Raw genomic sequence first — 21,197 nt, forward strand, 5'->3', positions numbered from 1 at the left:
AGGGTCCGCTTCGTAAAGGTTAGGGTGGAATTAGCACGTGCACATCTGTTCTTTTGCACCACCTTTCCTTTGCTTCAATGGAGCTCCAGTTCGTTTCCCCCTGCCTGTGCGAAGTGCCAGCGGTAGTAGTTTTTTACTACCGCTCTCTGGCAGTAGTATCGTCCGGTACTACTGGGTCGGACATTTGCACAACCGCAACCTCAGCGTGGTAGGCACGGAAGTAGTTTTTTTACTTCCGTGGTTGGTGGATCTACCGTGCGGTAGTACCTCTCCTAGCAGCGGTAGTACCGCTCGTAGTAGCGGTAGTACCGCTTTTCTCGGGCTATGAGTGGGGGTAACTATTGGATTCTTTCCCCCACTATATAAAGGGGTCTTCTTCTCCAAGAATACTACCTCTTACCTCCTCAAACTCCATTGTTGCTCCAAAGCTCATTTTCGCCCGATCTCTCTCCCTAGCCAATCAAACTTGTTGATTTTCTAGGGATTGGTTGAGAAGGCCCTGATCTACACTTCAACCAAGAGATATTTGATTCCCCCCCCCCCACTAATCCCTTGTGGATCTTGTTACTTTTGGGTGTTTGAGCACCCTAGATGGTTGAGGTCACCTCGGAGCCACATTCCATTGTGGTGAAGCTCTGTGGTCTTGTTGGAAGCCTCCAAGCTTTGTGTGGAGATTGCCCCAACCTTGTTTGTAAAAGTCCAGTCGCTGCATTCAAGGGAACCACTAGTGGAATCACGGCATCTGGCATTGTGTGAGGGCGTGAGGAGAATACAGTGGCCTTAGTGTCTTCTTGGGGAGCATTGTGCCTCCACACCGCTCCAACGGAAACGTACTTCCTGTCAAAGGGAAGGAACTTTGGTAACACATCCTCGTCTCCACCGGTTCCACTTGTGGTCATCTCTTACCTTTACTTTGTCCTTATTTTAGTTGTGTTGTATTCCTCGCTTGCATTAGTTGTTGTTATTGTTAGCATCAAATAGGTTTCTCACCTAGTTGTTTATCTAGAGAACCTTTTGTTGCTAACCCTAATTTGTTAAGAAGAGCTAAAATTGGTAGTTGCCTATTCACCCCCCCCCTCTCTAGTCAACCATATCAATCCTTTCAGTGGTACTGCTATATCATGGAAGTCTTCAAAATAGACTCTCGTGGCAACATCTACAAACCATTCTGAAATAATTTCATTATTTGAAGCATCATGTGAATGTGTATGGCTTCGCAGAATGATAAACCACATACAACAGTCGTGTGGAATTGGTTTGATAGGATCACCCACCATTATCTATGAGGATAATGCGGCCTATGTTGCACAGATGCAAACATGATGCATCAAGAGCAATATCACTAAGCATATTTCTCCTAAGTGGGTTTTCCCCCATAATCTTCAGAAAAGTGGGAAAATAAGCATCTTGCAAGTTAAATCATGCGACAACCATTCTGATCTATTTACTAAGCCTCTACTAAACTCAACATTCCATAAATATGTTCATGGAATTGGTATGCGACGACTTACAGACTTGCATGCATCAAGGGGAGTCTCTTCTTGAGATATCCTTGTTTATGACATCACATTATGTTATCTCTTTGTGGGTTTGTGTTTCAGGTTCTCATCAAGTTTTCATGAAGAACTTTTTAGAGGAGAATCCTTTTTGAGATGATAGCACTACCCGGACAATCATGGGATGATTCTATATGGTCAAGCGTAAATTAGGAGGAGTGTTAAGATTAAATTAACAATATGTAATTAAGGGGAATCTCCCCTTGCCCAACCGATATTGCGGATGCACCCGCACGGGCAGGTCCCGCGCAACTGTCGTGTCTTCCTGAAACCGACGCATCCTCTCAGATCATCGCGTCTTCCCCCATGTATAAATTGCAGATTCCTGCACATCAATGGATCAAAGATTCGACTTTTCTCTAACAATATGAACCAGACATATTGTTGACATAACATAGCATTCAATGAGGAAAGAGATTGATATAACATAGCATTTCAATGAGGAAAGAGAGGTTACTCGTAGGGAAACACTTCCTATCATATATGTCTAACTAGATCATGAAAGGCGCGCGTTGCCGCGCCCGTCCATTCTACAATGGGTTAATATGAATTGTTATAAACACATTAAAGTTTGAAAGCCAAAAGTTAAATTAGCATAAATTGGCCCATATATTGTGAAGTCGTCAAAGGGAAGAAACTCAATCGGCTTGCAGTGAAGCAACACAAGGAATACTATCTTTAAAAAAAAGTGTTCCTTAACATTGTTTCTTCTGAGGTTGCTTACCATTGTCTTGTTGTTGCACAAGGAACACTTGGTATTACTATTGCACTCATCTGTCTCGAAAGATGAATGCTAGGGATATACTCTCTCCATCCTAAAATAAGTGACTCGAAAATAATTTGGTTTTGTACTAACTTTAGTACAAAGTAGAGTCACTTTTGAGTCATTTATTTTGGGACGGAGGGAGTAGTATATATTGTAAGAGGTGAGCAGATTAAAGTTTGCTGGTTCATTGTTCTTCACGTTGTAGTTATCATAGAAATGGACCGGTTATGTTCATAAAAAGAGATGATATAATCTGATACTTGAACTAAGTATTGCTAGGGAATCACATAGAAATATATGAACATACAACCAAATTTGCTAATGGAAACACCTTGGTATTTCTAAGTGAATGTATAATTTTCCTTTTCGAGATAACTACACGTTCTTGCCCTGGAAATTATCATTTGCATAAAAGTGAAACCTGATTCAGATGTAATAAGCAAAGCAATCAACATATATAATCAAAAGGAGGGGAGACTCTACCGGCTCTCATAAGGAATGAGTCAAAACTCAAAACTCCCTCTTGTGATGGCAATTACAAAACCAACAAATCAAATCCTCATAGAGCAAACCACATAATCAGACATGGAAGGACATTCGTGGCCCATAACCCCTCACCAAAGATGGAACTCATGGCCGCATGAGCCCCACCGTGGTCCTCACCACCCCCAGCTATCACCATATCTAGCAAGTTGTACCGTCAGTGGATGCTTCATTGAGTGGTTCAAGGAGTTCTTTATAACTATTGGTGGTGTTCTTGCAGTTGCTTCCCATTTTTGAAAAGTTTGATGTTCAGCTACACAATTATGGTCAATTTAGGAGGACAAAATGGAATTGAAGCAAGAGTATACTCATTATTTAAATTATTAACTGTGGGATTTTAACTATTTTCAACCTCTCGGCACTGTGAGTAGTAGTAGCAACATGAGGAAAAATGCATCTAATTAGTTGTCAAAATTCCTTTTAAGTTGGATTTGTTAAAACATACTTACAAATTCTTATCAACATAAAATCTGTCTATGTAGATAGTGGTGACAGTCCTAAAATTCTAGTACCGAGCTTTATTGACTGAATGGTTTCATCCTAAAAATAGAAGTATACATTAATTGGAGCCAAATAATGCTAGAAGGTTTAGCATGGAACTTAACTGGTCGAATGATTTAAAGCGAAAAAACACAACTACATCGGTAAATCCTTAAAAAATTGGTATAGTTGCTTTAGTTGTTCAAGGAGCTATGTGGCATATGAAATGGAATAGTTTTTGTTTGCAAAAGAGCATAAGCATGAATGTAAGACACAAAGAAAGTGCTTATCGGATTCAGTAGGAAGCTTGCCTAACCTATGGGGATGTAGAGGAGGCAACGTCGTTGTTGAGGATTGAGTCGATTGCGACAATACAAAGAGTAGCCGGTGTAGGATCTATAAATAGATTAATTTTGTGAGCGAACATCGTTACTTGAGGAACGTGTCATGCTTGGTCATCGACTCGTAGAGCAGGCAAACATTATGTTGGAGCCATGGCCAACGGGAAGGGGTGCCGATCCATAGGCAATGGTTGCAATGATGCTCCTAGAAAGATCATGGCTGAGGAGAAGGAAACACGGGTGAGTGTCTCATCTTCCATGAGCCCAATACATGATATGTGAACCATCTGAAGTGCATCCTTGGCAGTTGGTACCGCAGCTAGATTTGCCGGGCTCGCCATTGAGCACCATGGTCTCGTCACACATCTCGGAGAGGGTGGCCAACACATCAGCTATGTCCATCAACTCTTTGACTTGGGGCTACATGGGGAAAGTGTCTTCCATCGATGCAGCACCCTCCCACCCTTCCATTGCCCCCTGCGCACATGGCCCAAATTTAAATCAAGAAAAATGGTGTTGGAGCGTCCATGAGGATTGGCCGGGGAATAGGGCAAGAGCATCAGTGGGAACCTGTGCGGCCATTGGGGCGTCCGCGAGGATTTCAGTGTTGTATAGTTTGACCTTGTTCGAATGAGAAGCATGTAAACATCAATTCTCGTGATGCTGGCCAACTGTTCCACAAAATGAGCGAAAGCACTACTAAGTTAATCATTTGTGCTAATACCACATCTAAGCCAACGACAGGGACAAAGCACTCATAGAATCATAGAACAAACTACAAAGACCAGCAAGTACTTGAACGCCGAGCAGCTGATGTCCTGGAATGCGGCGACCTTGTCATCCTAACCTGCGCACAACAACAGAAGGTCCCACGTTAAGTAAGCAAATCGACAGATGAGGGGACGGTCTATGGAACGATGGTGAAAGCGAAGGCTGTTGGCGTCCTCCCCGACGCCATCCGCCTCCACGACCATGTTGACCTTTCCCTTGTGGTTGCCTTTGGCCTCGGCAACCTCTGAGGACGGCGGCGGCAGGCTCGGATACATCGTCTTCCTGCGCGACAGTGACACACATCTGCTCGGCCTCTCCTCTTCCTCTTTGGTTTGACCATCTCAGAGACCAAATCGAGTAGGTGATTCGTAGAAAACAGGGGATGCATAGAAGGAGGAGAGATACACAGACCTGTCGATGATGTACGAAGTGACTTCGGCCGCCGCCATCACGATGATCTCTTTTTTTGTGCGAGATTCGGAGAGTCGATCAAGGGCAGAGATTCGAGTGGCTCCACTTCGCATGATATGCTTGGTAGTCCGTTTGGCCGGTTGCCATAGTCAGCGCTCTCTCTTTCTCTCTCTGCGGTGACGACAGCAGCGGCGGCGGATCGGGCCTGTGGAAGTGTGGAGTGCAAGGCGCGTGCGGGGAGGGGAGAGGAAGTGGATGGGGCTACGAATAGCACAATCTTTTTTTAGAGAGCGGAGCAGAATCACGTTCATCAGTTCCGCATCCAACGTTGGAGAATGTAAGCGAACGACAAGCTTTGGATTCGGCCTCGGGAATAGCTGCCCAAGGACAGACCTAACCGGCCCAATAACAGCCCATGTGGGAGAAAAATTGCCTTGGACGGTCAGGGACAGCCGAGACACGCGATCCGACGGCTTAAATTTATGGGTGCGTGAGATGCCTCAAAAAGGGTTCAGTTTTACTGTCCTTAATAGGAAGCATTCTTCACATTGTGCCGAGTTAACGAGATGGAGTATTTTGGTACCTTGAGATCTCAGGCCAGGGATTGAAATGCATCTAAGATGCCGTTGTTTCTTACTACTCCCTTTGTACCGGAATATATGTCGCTGGAGTAGTTGAAGATCATATGTATTTTTGATTTTTATTATGGTCTACATGTTATCATCAGCTTTCGCATGAACGAAAAATCACATCAATGTTTCTCGGAAAACCTGTACATCAGTGTAGCACCTGCATTTCTGTTCATAACAGCAGCGGAAGTAGGAGATACAAGGAGCCATGTTGCCAGCTTCAGCTATACACATAGCATGCATAATGGCATGGTCTGCACTTGTGCAGTGCCACTGCAGGCAAACATGGTTACTTGAAACTTTTGTTTCTAGATGAGATTACTTGAAACTTGCGTGACATGCCATGGTTGCATTGTGCCACAATGGCCTCAAGGTATGTAAGATGTGACCAACCTGCATTGGTGTTTGTTCTTCACTTGTCTAAAACATTTGTTTCATCGCTCATTCGTTGGGAGTACCTGTCAAAAGAATACTGGCTTGTCAAATATTATTGATGTCTTTTTCAGATCACAATATATGCCATTTCATACTCCCTCTGTACCTAAATAATTGTAGTTAGGAAAAACTAGACTAGTTCTCCTTAACTATAATTATTTAGGTACAGAGGGAGTAGAAGATACGGACATGCATGTTGTCAAAAAAAAAATATCAGAACTTTTAAACAACTTTTCACAATTTTACTGTTTGTCCAGGATCATGCATATGATTTCCCGGGTGCCAAGATACTGTCCCCGCCAATCTATGATTTCTGATTGCAGCAAACTGAATCAAATAGAAGTTGGTAATTAGCTACAAGCCAACCCAAAATAACGGTGACAATGCTGAATGCCTTCTTGCCTTTCTATAAGCAAGCAAACAAGGACAGAAAGGCAAATGCATAGCAGTAATTTGTAGGAAGGAAACAAAGTATAGCTGATGGGAAGAATCAACACAGTATAGAGTCACAACAAAATAAGTAAACAAAACCGTTTTACAGGCAAAATTGTTTGGGAGGTAGAATCCCATTTAAACATATTCTATGATTTGGTACACTCAACCAGAGACTGGCCAGAAAGACTTCTCATGGCTAAACAAAGGCCAGGTACATTTAGGTTTCCTGCTTCAAGATAACTCAGTGGGGATCACTGAATTGTAGTGCTCGCCAAGGCCATAGGCATGCCTGTGGTAGGAAAGCCTGATGCTAGGGTCACCTCCTGGTTCCGACTTCTTGTTGTATTCTTTGCCCATTTCTACATCTGGAAAGGAGCCAGAGTATACGACGATGTGCTTCTTTAGGCAGTGCGTCAGAGCACCTAGCTCGAGTTGCCCACCCCAAGCAGCGGTGGATTCCATCTCCTCGCAGTACTTCTCGAAGCTCTCTGAGAGATCTGGTCCGGACTCGGCTTTGCCCTCCGATAGGAAAAATGGGAGGAAATCTGCAGCATGCTCTCTCATATACTTGGCTGTCATTTGCCGTAGCTCCTGGTGATTGTACTGTGTAGTGCCCTTGGAATGGAGTGACAGCTGGTTCTCGATAGCACGGTACAAGCAATGGCCGTCTGGCTTTATCTCATGAATGGTCAGCCCCAAGGGCTCAAGCCTCCTTCCAAGTTTCTCGTCTTCTAACATGCGATCACTGACAAGATTGGTTTGTTCTTCTTGAATTCGCTGCTCTCGAGCAGCTTCTTCCTTTGCCTTCTTCTCTCGCCGTTTTGCAGCCTTCCCCGGCTTCGCAGAATCTGCATTGCTAGAAACAGAAACGCCAGCTATGGCCTTCACTAAGGTGTCGAGGTTCCCCTTTTCAGAGCTTTCTGCGGGTTTGTACCCAAAAGAAGCAAGCTCTGCAGCATGTTTCGCCTCTAATGCAGCTGATAGGCGCGATATCTCTTCCTCGACCTGCTTTTTCTTGGCCTTCTGCTCAGCTTTGCTGCCTTTGGCAGCTGCTTTCTTCAGACTTGTTTCCTTATCCTGGAGTTTGGATTTCTCCTTCCTGTTACATGTATAAAAGGTGATTGTTCTTAGCCACACCATGTAAATCAACTGAAAACAAAGCATCCTCCACAATTTCTCAAACAATCAAGTTACCAGGAAAATAAATTAAGGATGATAGGTGAGCTACACAAGCACAATTTAACAATGAAAACAAAGTAACAAATGAATCACATTTATTTATTCATTGTTGACAAATTGTTACAATTTTCAACAGGGTAACTTAAGCGGAACCAAGAACTCTTACACGTGCTCACCCTAATAACAAAATCATTCATTATCCTTTCAATTATTTCCTTTAAAATAAGACGGTTAATGGCAAATAACTTAAATGATATTATCTCAACTTTAGAATTTGGACAGAATTAGCTATTATATTGCAACACATGAAATATTCCACTGCCTAAGCAATTTGGGTAGTCCTGTGCAGAAACTAATGTTACTACTGCTAAGTTGCAGTCACCCTGGCTGCAAGGCACACTGGTCTATGACATACTGCAGCACATACGGGATATACCTAAAGAGGGAGAAACTTGCACTGTATGGCTGTATTTAACTAAAACTTCACCATATTAAACAAGAACGCTTATAGTAGGCACTAGGCATCATTCATTAATTATCATCAATGAAGGAACTCCTAGATACCTGAAACATGTATCTGGTCTATGTCTTATGTGTAACTTACATGCACTGTGCACTGTTGTACTGGTGACCTATTTTCATGTGTTAATGAGAGTTTTAGTTCAAGTAGCGTAAGAGGAATTATTGCCATCTAGGTACAGGGAAACATGTTATAACTTCTCTCGATAATTCAATGCAACTCTGATATGGAAACAAGAACGGCTAAGATAGCGCGCCAACATGCTGCACTTGTCCATAGCACATGACGGGCTCTCAACCATCGATGGGTCATGCAAAACCGGACGCTTGCCATGCAGATGTCGCATGTGCTGATGTCACACGATGTGGCAACGTGTGCGCGTGTCGCTCGTATTGGTTTCCAAAAAGGTAGTGCAGAAACAAATATAATTACAATGTGTTGGTAACCTAATGAGATGCTAGCTATGGAACCGTGAACTTGCTCACTCAGAAGCAAAACCAAAGATACTACTCCAGGGAAAAACAAGAAAATGTCATCTTTTTCAGCTTCTCTTATTCCAGGGACAAACAAAAATGACAAATTTATAATGAGCTATACGAGGTTTTGAACTACAACCCTGATAATCATGAGAAAAGTTATATCTTCGTTTTCTCACAGGCAGGACCAATAATACTCACTAAACACATGGCTCGGACCATTGCAACCTCCTAAATCAACAAGAACAACATGCATCTCGCACAAAGCAAATGAGCAAGCTTAATTAAGATTAACCTAATCCACAGGTCAGCTAAATGCCTAAAGCACTTAGAACCAGAACAAAGTCAGGGAGGCTAAGTGATGCCTCAAGATGACCTCCTCCAGATACTACTGCTAAGTGTAGAGTAAATTATCCGAGTGTTAGTAATGGCTAAGTTGCAGGACACACTGGTCTATGACATTAGCATATACACAATAGATCTAAAGGAGGATACACTTGCATTGTACGGCTACATTTAACTAAATTTCACTGTGTAAAACGAGAATGGTAATAGTGGGCATTAGGCATCATTCATTAATTATTATCATCAATGAAGGAGCTCCTAGATACCTTAAACATTTATCTGATGTATTTTTCCTGTGGAAAGCGCTTAACAAATCAAATTTAGCGTTTCATTTATTATGTGAAAGATATAAAAGCCAGGCTTCCATCATTCGCATGCCTTATGTGCAACATACATGCATTGTTGTACTTGTGACATATTTTTCATGTGTTGATGTGAGTTGTAGTTCAGGTAGCCTAAGAGGAATTATAGCCATCTAGGAACACCGACACACGTTAATATGTTATCTCAACTTCCCAAGATAATTCAATGCATCACTGATAGAAAACTAGAAAAAGAAAGGTAACGATGAAACACATACTATAATCACAATGCCTTAGTAACATAATAAGCTAGCTCTGCAAACTGTGAACTTGCTCGCTCAGAAGCAAAACCCAAGATTACTACTCCAGTTAAGATGAAAACGTCATCTTTCTCAGCTTCTCCTATTCCAGGGACAAAATAAAACAAGAAATCTAATGAACTAATCCAAGTTATGAACTAAAACCCGATAATCATGAGATAATTCAATCTTTGTTTCCTCGCAGGCACGACCAGAATTATCAGTAAACGCATGGCTCGAACAATCGCAACCTCATATAAATCACCAAGAGCAACGCGCATCTTGCCCACAGCCAACGAGCAAGCTTACTGGCGATTAACCAACTCCACAGCTCGGGTAAATGCCTAAAACGCCGAGGACCAGAACAAGGTCAGGGGGGCTAACCTGTGCCTCGAGATGACCTCCTCGAGCGTCTCCGGCTGCCGCTCCGGCACCGCCTTCTCCTCCGTCGCGCCGGCGGCGGCGGCACCGGCTTCGGCGGCTAGGGTTTCGTCCATCGGCGTGGCGCGGGGCTAGCCGGCTAGGGCTGCCTGACCAGCGAGAGGAACCGCGTCCGGGTGGATGGGTGGGAGGAGGAAGGGTTCCCACGGCGCGAGATGGCAGGCAGGCTCCGGCGGTAGGAGGAGGAGTTTCGGCGGCGCGAGACTCCGGCAAGGACGAAGAGCTGGGGAGCCAAACAATGTGGGGTTAACTTTGGGCCCAGGTCAGGAAGCTGCGGGATATTTGGATACGACGATAGACTAACGGGGCGGTCGTGTGCGCTGGAAACCTAACTAACGCTCAAACTCTTCATGGGCGGAAATTTTCCCCTAGCGAAAAACTTACACCATGATTAGATGTAGGGAAATTAGCTTGGAACTGTTGAACATGTTAATATTACATGTACATATATAGGTCTAGGGCTCTAGGCTTTGTAAATTGCATCTATCACGTCTTTTTTTCCTTGTAACGTGTATGTATTTTGGAGGACAAGGGAGTCGTGCAACCCATGTGTCTCTATATAAGTGCCTAGTGCATCATCAGTTAATCTATCGATGCAACCCAATTCTCTAATCCAACTAGATCATTGATGGCGCGCGTTGCTGCGCCGGTTTATTTTTACTTAGAATGGTAGGTATGTCAAAAGTGTGTAAACTGAGCCATATTTTGTCAATAATCGAGTCGGAAACTTTTCCAACTTCGGTCAGTTTGCAAAAATGAAGAATAGTGATGATCAAAATGAGTGGTGAATTTCATTTGATCTGCAAAGGGGGTGTTATTAGTAATGAGCTTGGAGGTTCAACTCAGAGCACCAGGGGAGGTTTAAAGTAGACTTAACTCTTACAATAATAATCATGCTTAACATAGATTGCTTCCATACTCAGCCCAGAAACTATTTTTTATGCATTAACCAAGAAAACGCATATCCTTATTAACTGACTATAAACTCTATATTTTACTCATACAGTATATAAGATCATTGTCAAGCACATAACCATAGCAAACTTAGTATCAAATACTAAAGATATGGTGAAAAAATGTATGTCATGACTTGTAGAATCTTAACACTTGCTGGACATAAATCATGAAAACAATATATTGTATACATTTGTAGTATAAGAATTTTCCTGATATTTTTATTTAGGATCAACATTCAACTTTCAAACATATGTGTTATGTTGAGCTTCTTGCCACAAAAACGTCACGAGATAACATTGCAGGTATGTAGAGCTGATCACAACTTATGGTAGGTACGAGGCTATGATCCCTTGATACAAAAGCATATACTTGATCCGGGTCTTCTCACCAACCCATACACCATCTTTCCTTATAAAATCAACGCAACCAAGTTCCATATTAACTAAGCTTGAACCATGACGGTGGGCGTGAGGGTACCTACAAATTTATAATTCATGAATTTAACAATTTTATGATACCAAGAACATAAGAAGTAACGGACATGTAGTGAAGTGGGAGGTCAGCACTTCTCCCTTGCGAACGAACAACAACAACAACGGTGATAAATCAATAAATGTTTTCTTATCACTGAAACCTATTGGAGAAAAATGTCATCCACAAATATAAGGTAAAGTTAAGATACATAAAAGTATTATGTGGGTGTGAATCTTGATTGAGTACATGTTGAGAAGGTTAGCTCTTCCATATAAAAGGCTTTACTACATTCTTTGGTCAGGAAAGTCACAAATCAAGCTCCTGAGAGGCCAATGAAGAATACCAATGTAACAACCAGCGGGGCAGGGTATGGATCTCAGCACACTTAAGGTTTGAGCTAGCATGCGAAGAAGATGACGAAACATGGCTACACCTACCATTCATGTGTGTCACCCCCGGGCCGCTGGCACAAGCATCTTGGTGAGGTGTAGGCACCAAAAGCTACAGACATCAATATACGACTCCAATACTCTAAACAAAAGGTCTGATTCAATATCTCAATGCAACATTAAACAAACTTTCAGTACCGAGTGGAACACAAAATTGAAAGGTCCAGTAAGGACTCTTGCGGATAATAAATAATAAGTACGACAACAAACGATTGTCCTGTGATAAATATTATCAATCAACTTAGTTTTAATATTTAAACTCCCGGCGAATATATATCACTTAGACGTACTTACAGACTATTTATTAGTTAAAGCTAGTATATCCAGGAGAACATAAACTTTGCTAGTTGGTTACAAATAAGGTTGGATCTTTTATAAAATTCTCAAGATTATTTTTTGGGATTTAGTAAAGGCAGTTGATGCACCCATCGACCAATTAAGCTTCTATGAAAGAAACCATATGTGCTACTAATTTGTGAAAGAAACACCCAAAAAAAGCTATCTTGTCACACTAATTAACGAAACTGAGTTACAGTTAGCTCCAAAACAGTGGAAAGGCATGAGGTAATAGATCATTCTCTCACAAGCAAATGTATCATATCATTGTATGATAACCCAATCTCCCATTATTTTCATTAACAACCAACCAAAGAGAGCTAAATGGATTAATTGCAAATGAGTGAAAAAAAGGAGAAAAATGGACCTGGTACCATTCTAGGTACAAAAGGTAGCATTCGATTGGATGGTGATGCCTTTCTTGCACTCGAGGTCCATATATTCTATCTGTGCATAGATGCCCCTACAACCACGCACATTGTGGATCTGGTGAATCCCAGGACCTGCTACCTGTTCATTGTTACTGAGTCTTCATAGAGCAATGGTAAGTGGCGAGCTCCTGAAGCATAAGTGAGGGGCAAGGGTGCCACCAGCGCGCTTCTACAATTCAGTCGAGGTTAGAGGCATGATCGCATCGTCGTAGAGGGGGGTTGCTGTAGCACGTTTTTATTACGCTGCAAGGGACGGTCTGCACCACCGTCATAGAGCTCTTTGAGGTTCTAGATGGAGTCGAACACGTGTTTGATTCTTCTACCCCATACCTACAACAATTAAGTGACAAGCTGAAGCAAATACTCTACACAAAAAAGATATTCTAATCTGAAGATACAAGAACGTACTAAGTAAATACGATCATCAGCAGTCAGCAAACTAACCCGACAATAAAAAACATTATCGACTTCAGATTGCATTATACTTGTCCCTTGTGATGTTGATGGTGAGAACTACCTGCAGTGTGGGGAATTTAATCCATGTTGAACTTAACATAAGTACACCACTCAACCTAAATATTTGGTGGCAATTCATATATGCTAGATTGGCTAATTTTCTCAGCAATGATTCAAATGATTTACATAGTTAATTCTTGAGTAGTATATTAAATTATCAACAGTCTACAACCATAAAAAACTAACAAAGCATCAGCCAATAATTCAAAAGTAGGATCCACAGAATAAGAACACAACAATATAATGGAACATGGAACTGGAGATGGGCCTAACCTGAAGATCGTAAAAGACATTGGGGGTAGAAGAAAGAACAACTCCAGCGCGAGGTTGAGCTTGGCCACACCCGCCGGCGAGACCACATACATCGCCCGCGCCTGGCACGCATACATGGGGGTTGTCCCGTTCGCGCCACCTCCTCCATCTCCCTCTCCTCCCCTCTCTCTCTCCCCCTCTCTGCAACGGCAACTGCATAGGTGGCGCACCAGATCTCGCCCTAGGCCAAGGTCAGGAGGGACCAGGGTGCAGAATCAAAGTCAGTGGTGGACACTAGGTCATGGAGAGACACGGGATCGATCCAACCGACGTAGAGGGAGGCGGGTGAAACAAGGAGCTGGTGGCGGCGGCGTTCGTCGATCGCCATCGATGTACTCCCTCCGTTCCTAAATATAAAATATAAGTCTTTTAAGTGATTTCACTAAGTGTCTATATACGAAGCAAAATGATTGAATGTACACTCTAAAATATGTCTATATACATCCGAGAGAGGAGACCTCATTTTGTGTTTCCTTCTTTTCTTTTCATTTTTTAAAACATTTTTATCGATGACGCTGACTATACGCCAGATACCGAGGGAGCTAAATGGGCTTGTTGTGGCCAAATTAACCAGCGGGCTCCGATTTTTCTTCGGGAGTAGCTTCCCTTTAGGACATCTAGTCCATGAATCTGTACGTGGCCCAACCGAAAATGAACAGCAGATCTAACGGCCAACGACGACCGGAAACGAAAATCAACGGCAGAAAACACACATGACGTGAGAAGGCTCGAAAATGGTTCAGTTTTACTGTCCTAAATATGATATCGGTTTAGTTCATCGATCCCTAGCCTCGCTTTCGCCTCTTCCTCCCGCCGCTGTTGCATCTTGTCGTCGTCACCGTAGCCTACCGTCGTTGCACCACCTCCTCTCCCCGCATCCGCCCGCTACCCTAGCTGGCACTGCCCTCCTCTACCTCCTCCCTTTAGCCTCCGTTGCCCACCTCTCCACCCAAACCTTAGCTACTAAACGCCAGTTGCTGCCACCTCATCGCACCCATGGACTCCATGATGTCTTCGCTCTCTAGTGGCTCAAACCCCCTCGCGAGCACCGATCATCCCATCGCTGCTGACATCCATGATCTCAACATCCATGGTCGTGTTCCCATCAAACTTGATCAATATAGCTCCTCCTACTATGTGTGGAAGACCTACTTCAACCACGTCTTTCGCGAGTACTACCTCACCGAGCACGTCGACGGCTCCGTTGACGGCGTGGTCATGAAGGCCGGCCCTGAGTGGTCTACCATCAAGGCTACGCTCATCCGATGGTTTTGATGCACTTTATGAAGTGTTCGTGCCATATTTACCTATGTTTACAATACTTCTAGATGGTTTTGATGCACTTCATATGATTTAATTGAAACTAATCCGGACCGATGTTGTTTTCAGCAGAATTATCATGGTGTTGTTTTTGTACCAAAATAAAAGTTTTCGGAATCGCCCAAAACTTTTTGACGATTTTTTCTAGAACATATAAGAAATACTGGAGTGAAGAACCACCGGAGGGGGCACAAGGTGCTCCTGGTATGTCTCCAACATATCTATTTTTTCAAACAATTCTGCTCTTGTTTTGGACTCTAATTTGCATGATTTGAATGAAACTAATCCGGACTGGCGTTGTTTTCAGCGGAACTACCATGCTGTTGTTTTATGCAGGAAAAAAAGTTCTCGAAGTTGGACGAAACTTTTTGGAGATTTTTTCTAGAATATATCAAAAATATTGGAGCGAAGACCCACCAGAGGGGAGCCACCTTTTGGTGCCAAGCCAATAGGGTGCAGGCATGCCCTATTGGCTTGGGACCACCTCGTGGCTCCGTAGACCCTAGTTACAGTCCTATAAATTCTTATTTTCAGAGAAAAATAAGAGAGAAGTTTTCATCGTGTTTTACGAGACGGAGTTGCCGCCACCTCCCGTTCTTCCTTGGGAGAGCTGATCTGGAGTCTGATTGGGGCTCCAGAGAGGGGGATTCATCGTCGTTGTCATCACCAATCCTTATCCATCAAAACCATCATGGTGCTCACCACCGGAACTGAGTAATTCCTTTGTAGGCTTGTTGGACGGTGATGGGATTGGATGAGATTTGTCATGTGATCGAGTTATTTTGAAAGGGCTTGATCCCTAGTGTCCACTATGTTCTTAGATTGATGTTGTCATGACTTTGCTATGTTTAATGCTTGTTACTAGTGCTTGAGTGCCATGATTTCAGATTTGAACCTATTATGTTTTAATGAATATGAGAGTGTTTTGGATCATATCTTGCAAGTTGTATGCACCTATTACGTGTCATGATCTGCATACCCCAAGGTGACAATAATTGGGATTATTTCCAGTAATTGCCGTAGTTTGAGGAATTCATGTATTCACTATGTGTTAATGCTTTGTTTCAGTTCTCTATTAAAAGATGGCCTTAATATCTCTTAGTTTGCTTATGGACCCTGCTGCTACGGGAGGGTAGGACAAAATATGTCATGCAAGTTCTTATTATAAGCACGCATGACTATATACGGAATACATGTCCTATAAGTTCATTGCGTGTAATTATCCTCACTATATCCTTTTGTGTGGTGCTACACAGAATGAAGTTGTTTGAAATGAAAGGAGATGGAGTCTTTGACATTGGCTTCATTGACCCAAATACCATTTATGATAAGATGGTAACATATTTTAAAGATGAAGTTGTTAGAGCATATATCTCCATATGTGGTTTTGGTAATTGATGACAATTCCTTGGGCTAATGGTTTCCTTAAGTTATATTTATAGGATTTGTCCATAGGCACTTCTTGAAGTCCATCTGTTGGGTTCAAGGAGTTTATATGATGACCAAGATGGTATTCAAGGTATTATCCAAATAATGGTCATAGAGACACTAGGTTGATCAAGATCTCAAACAAAGAGTAAATCAAGATGATCAACACACAAAGCGTATAAGATGTACCGAGAGGGATCAAGTGATCCCATGGTATGGTAAGCATTGTGCATTACGTGTTTGTGTACTAACCCATGGTCTCTGTGAGAGTCCTATGTGGGGGTTAGGTGTGCTTCCATGGGCTTGCGTCAAAAGGAAGATCTCATACAACCCATGAAGGATGACGTCAAGTGGTCATCGTCATCAAGATTGTGGTGTGCAAATTCAAGTGGATCAACACGAATATATCATTGAAACTATTGTTAATGATCATGTGTTGATAAGGACAAGCTCATGTGCTAACAAGGACAAGATCAAGATAAGCATTCCTGAGCACTACATGCTTGATTCTTGTGGATGTTCACATGGTGGACAAATGAAGATGAATACATAAGCTAGGCTTTCCACATTGTGTATGGGAGAGCTGCTTGAAGAATTCATCATGTCTTGCTTTCAACTTGAGCCAAGAAGGAACAACAACATCAAGCTCAAGTGAAAGGGCTAACTCAAAGGTATCAGTTCCTTTGACGTTAGTAGTGCGGAGTGATGATCAGCGAATAAAGTATACACTCAAGTATGGATCATCGGTACCCCTTTTATAATTCTTGAGTCTTTAAGGGATCCCGCACTATTAAGAGGGGATCCCAGGTTTTGTGATGAACTTTCTCAAACTAGATATCCACTGTTCTGCTCTTACCACATCTCCACTGCTCTGCTGTTATCAGAAAACAGGACCAGTGCCTCGGACATCCGGCCTCCTCCGGACGTCCGAGTCCCGGACATCCGGCCTCCTTCGGACGTCCGAGGCCCGGACCCCCGACCAGCTTCGGAAATCCGGAACTATGCACCAGAGAAACTTGAGCCATATAACTCGGACTTCTGGCTCCCTTCGGACCGAACGTCCGACCAGCTTCGGAAATCCGGAGCTTTGCACCAGAGAAACTTGAGCCATATAACTCGGACTTCCGGCTCCCTCCGACGTCCGAGGGCCGGACGTCCGACCAGCTTCGGAAATCCGGAGCTTTTCACCAGAGAAGTTTGAGTCGAATAACTCGGACTTCCGGCCTTCTCCAGACGTCTGGTCCCTGTTCAACTCCACAGTGGTTCCAGATATATTTACTGCCCTTGGACGTCCGACCCATGTCGGACGTCCGACCCCTTGTGGACACCCGGACATCCGTGAACTGCCGGATGTCCGACCCCTGTGTGACTTAAAGTGTCCCCAACGGTTGTTTCTCTCTCCCCACTATAAATACCCCCTCCCACTGTTGGGTAACGTAGCATAAATTCAAAATTTTCCTACGCATATTCAGATCTTCCTATGGAGAGACCAACAACGAGAGAGGGGTAAGAGCATCTTCATACCTTTGAAGATCGCTAAGCGGAAGCGTTACTAGAACACGGTTGATGGAGTCGCACTCGCAGCGATTCGGATCGCGGTGTGATTCCAATCTAGTGCCGAACTACGGCACCTCCGCGTTCAACACACGTGCAGCCCGATGACGTCTCCCGCACCTTGATCCAACAAGGAGGAGGGAGAGGTTGGGGAAGAACTCCAGCAGCACGACGGCGTGGTGTCGATGGAGAGACAAGGTCTCCCGGCAGGGCTTCGCCAAGCACCGGCAGAGAGGAGGAGAAAGAAGGGCAGGGCTGCGCCGAGGGAGAGGGAGAAGTCTGTCCCCCAAGGGCCAAAACCCCTCTCTATTTATAGGAGGAGGGGGAGGGGATGCGCCACCCCTAGGGTTCCCCCCTAGGTGGTGCGGTAGCCACCATATGGAAAAGGAGGCGGCGGCTAGGGTGGGAGGGGGTGGCGCACCACCTGGTGGGCCTAAGGCCCACCTGTGCCTAGGGTTTGCCCCCCTTCCCTCTCCCCTGCGCATTGGGCTGAGTGGGGAGGCGCACCAGCCCACCTAGGGGCTGGTTCCCTCCCCCACTTGGCCCACCTTATCTTCCGGGGTCGTTGCCCCCCTTCGGTGGACCCCCGGGGCCACCTCCGATGGTCCCGGTTGTTGGGGCATAGTTTATGCCTAAGTAATTTTGGTGATTGATGACAGTACCATAAAGGACTAACCGTGTGTGTTAAGGTTTCAGATAACACGTCAACGGCACAAGACGACTCGTCTCCTCATTCATGGAACAGAAGCACGACGCTCTCTACGATTCTCTTTATTTGAGTCATAGGAAAGTCGTACTATTAAGAGGGGATCCGTAGTGGAAAGGTTTGGGTGGAATCTATCTTTGCACGCGCACACTTCACATATTCTCCCTTACCTTCATCTTTGGTGCGGCCCTCGCCACTTTGTTTCTTGTCTCTTTGCAAAATGGTCCCTAGCGGTAGTACCGCTGGACTGCTAGCGGTAGTACCGCTGCAGCCAGCGGTAGTACCGCTAGCTGGCGATAGTACCGCCCCTGGTCAGCGGTAGTACCGCTCCAGGAGCTTAGTACCGCTTTCCTAGCGGTTGTTCGTGGATGGACCTTTTTGCGAAGACTTTCTTGGCGGTAGTAGTGCTTTTGCACTACCAGGGGCCCAGCGGTAGTACCGCTGGTGTCAGCGGTAGTACCGCTGCATCCAGCGGCAGTACCGCAAGGCGGCGGTAGTACCGCCCCTGGTCAGCGGTAGTACCGCTGGAGTGCCAGTTGTAGTACCGCTGGAGCTCGGGAAGAGAGTGGGAAAACGGTCTGATTCCCCCCCCCCCACTATATAAAGGGTTCTTCTAGCTGAGGAACCCTATCTCTTACCTCTATAAGCTCCATTGTTGCTCCCCAAGCTCAAAAGTGCCCAATCTCTCTCCCTAGCCAATCAAACTTGTTGATTCTTTAGGGATTGGTTGAGAAGGCCTAGATCCACACTTCCACCAAGAGAAAAGTTGATTCCCCACCAATCCCTTGCGGATCTTGTTACTCTTGGGTGTTTGAGCATCCTAGATGGTTGAGGTCACCTCGAAGCCATATTCCATTGTGGTGAAGCTTCGTGGTCTAGTTGGGAGCCTCCAAGCTTTGTGTGGAGTTGCCCCAACCTTGTTTGTAAAGGTTCGGTCGCCGTCTTCAAGGGCACCTATAGTGGAATCACGGTACCTTGCATCGTGCGAGGGCGTGAGGAGAATACGGTGGCCTTAGTGGCTTTTTTGGGAGCATTGTGCCTCCACACCGCTCCAACGGAGACGTACTTCCTGTCAAAGGGAAGGAACTTCGGTAACACATCCTCGTCTCCATCGGTTCCAATTGTGGTTATCTCTATCCTTTACTTTGTATTTGCTTATGCTTGTGACTATATCTTACTTGTCTTAATAGCTCTCGTTGTTAGCTTCTCTAGGGTTCACCTCATTGTCATATTATTTGTGAACCCGTATGGTGTTTACCTTAACTTGCTAAGATTAATTAAAAAGTGGTCGTTGTCTATTCACCCCCCCTCTAGCCAACCATATCGATCCTTTCAATTGGTATCAGAGCCACGTCTCTTTATTAAGGGTTTAACCACCCGAAGAGTATGGAAGGCGGAGAGGAAATTAACCATGGGCAACCCGAGGCCATGGACTTGACTTCGGTCACAAGGGACGACTTGAATACGGCTATGGCAGCCCTCAAGACGTCCTTGACGAACGAAGTCAAGACCATGCTTAAAGAGTTAATTGAGGGACTTAAAAGTTCACCCGAACCAGCTATAGTGGTCAAACCCACCATCACCAATTCGGAGGCCGACTCCTCTAACGAAGCGGCTAAAGGTATGCGACCTGCTTCATCTCACGAAAAGGATGGGACTGGAACATATGCCTCAGTTCCACCCCCATGGTCTATGGAGGATCCGTTCCCGCACCTCGTCTTAATCCTGTTGGTCCTCCTCCTAAGCTTGTGAAAGGTGACTTTGCTAACTGGGTATTTTCTATTAAGTCTCATTTGAATCACAGCTCAACAAACTTGTGGAGAATCATCGAGCAAGGATATTATCCCCATGACCCAAGCAACCTCACTCCAAGAGAAGATGCAGACAATCAATATAATCACTCTGCGTTGTTTATTCTCCAGTCTGCTGTGCCACCTGAAGATCTTCCCCACTTACGTCCCTTCACGTTGGCCAAGGATTGTTGGGAGCATATTATGGTGTTGTACAAGGGAAGCTCAAGCATTCAACGATCCAACTATGAAGTGATACTTGATAAGGCCGATGAGTTTGTGACGAAGGAAGACGAGGACCCTCGTGATCTCTATCGGAGGGTGACTGCTATTGCTGTGGCGCTAAAGGATCATGGGAGTAAGGATGTGGATGATACATGGGTCAAGCGCAAGTTCCTCAAAGCCATCATGCCTTTCAACAAAGCCATGTCATCTGTCATTCGTCAGCGGCCAAACTTCCACTCCTTGTCTTCCAGTGAGGTGTTGGATGAGTTCATTGCAATGTCAATCATGAACGAAATAGCCGACAATGCACTTGCTCGTGTTCGATCAAAGACAACTTCACCCAACCTTGCGTTGAAAGCAAGAGCAATGCTTGAAGAAGAAGAAGAAGAAGATGAGGAAGAGGAGAGCTGCCCTGAAGACATAAAGTATGCCTATCATGATCACATGGCTCTTGCATCAAGGCAATTCTGGGGCAATAAAAGGAACTCAAGACCCACCTTCACCAAGAACAACTCGAGTGGATTCAAACCCAAACAACGAGTAAGGACATGTTATAACTGTGGCAACGTGAGTCACTTCGTGGCAGAATGTCCCTATGAGAAAAGGGAAGACAACGGAGGCAAGCTCATTCGCAAAGACAAAATCAAATCATTTCCAATCAAGAACAACTTTGTGAAGAAACCTCACCCAAAAGGGATGGTGGCCCTGGAAGAGTATCCTTTCGATGATGATGGTGATGATGATGATACAGTGGCAACGGCAACTGTTGC

At 44.4% G+C, this 21,197-nt stretch overlaps 1 protein-coding gene and 1 long non-coding RNA gene across 3 annotated transcripts; both read right to left on the reverse strand.

Moving 5' to 3' along the window:
• Window positions 1-6,433: 6,433 nt before the first annotated feature.
• On the reverse strand, window positions 6,434-10,196 carry LOC123396535 (OVARIAN TUMOR DOMAIN-containing deubiquitinating enzyme 5). The gene is made up of 2 exons (XM_045091448.1): window positions 9,873-10,196; window positions 6,434-7,466 (listed from the first exon to the last, which is right to left on the reverse strand). Exons 1-2 carry the CDS (start codon window positions 9,983-9,985, stop codon window positions 6,599-6,601), a joined length of 981 nt encoding a protein of 326 aa, XP_044947383.1. The 5' UTR covers window positions 9,986-10,196; the 3' UTR covers window positions 6,434-6,598.
• An 819-nt stretch (window positions 10,197-11,015) lies between these two features.
• Window positions 11,016-13,775, reverse strand: LOC123397387. 2 transcript variants are annotated; one of them, XR_006609947.1, is made up of 4 exons: window positions 13,366-13,773; window positions 13,021-13,093; window positions 11,798-12,906; window positions 11,016-11,363 (listed from the first exon to the last, which is right to left on the reverse strand). It is a non-coding gene; the product is annotated as an uncharacterized LOC123397387 (long non-coding RNA). The 2 variants fall into 2 exon arrangements; XR_006609946.1 differs by having other exon boundaries at window positions 11,016-12,906; window positions 13,366-13,775.
• Window positions 13,776-21,197: the final 7,422 nt, after the last annotated feature.

Source organism: Hordeum vulgare, chromosome 5H (assembly GCF_904849725.1).
Source record: "Hordeum vulgare subsp. vulgare chromosome 5H, MorexV3_pseudomolecules_assembly, whole genome shotgun sequence".
NCBI lineage: Eukaryota > Viridiplantae > Streptophyta > Magnoliopsida > Poales > Poaceae > Hordeum > Hordeum vulgare.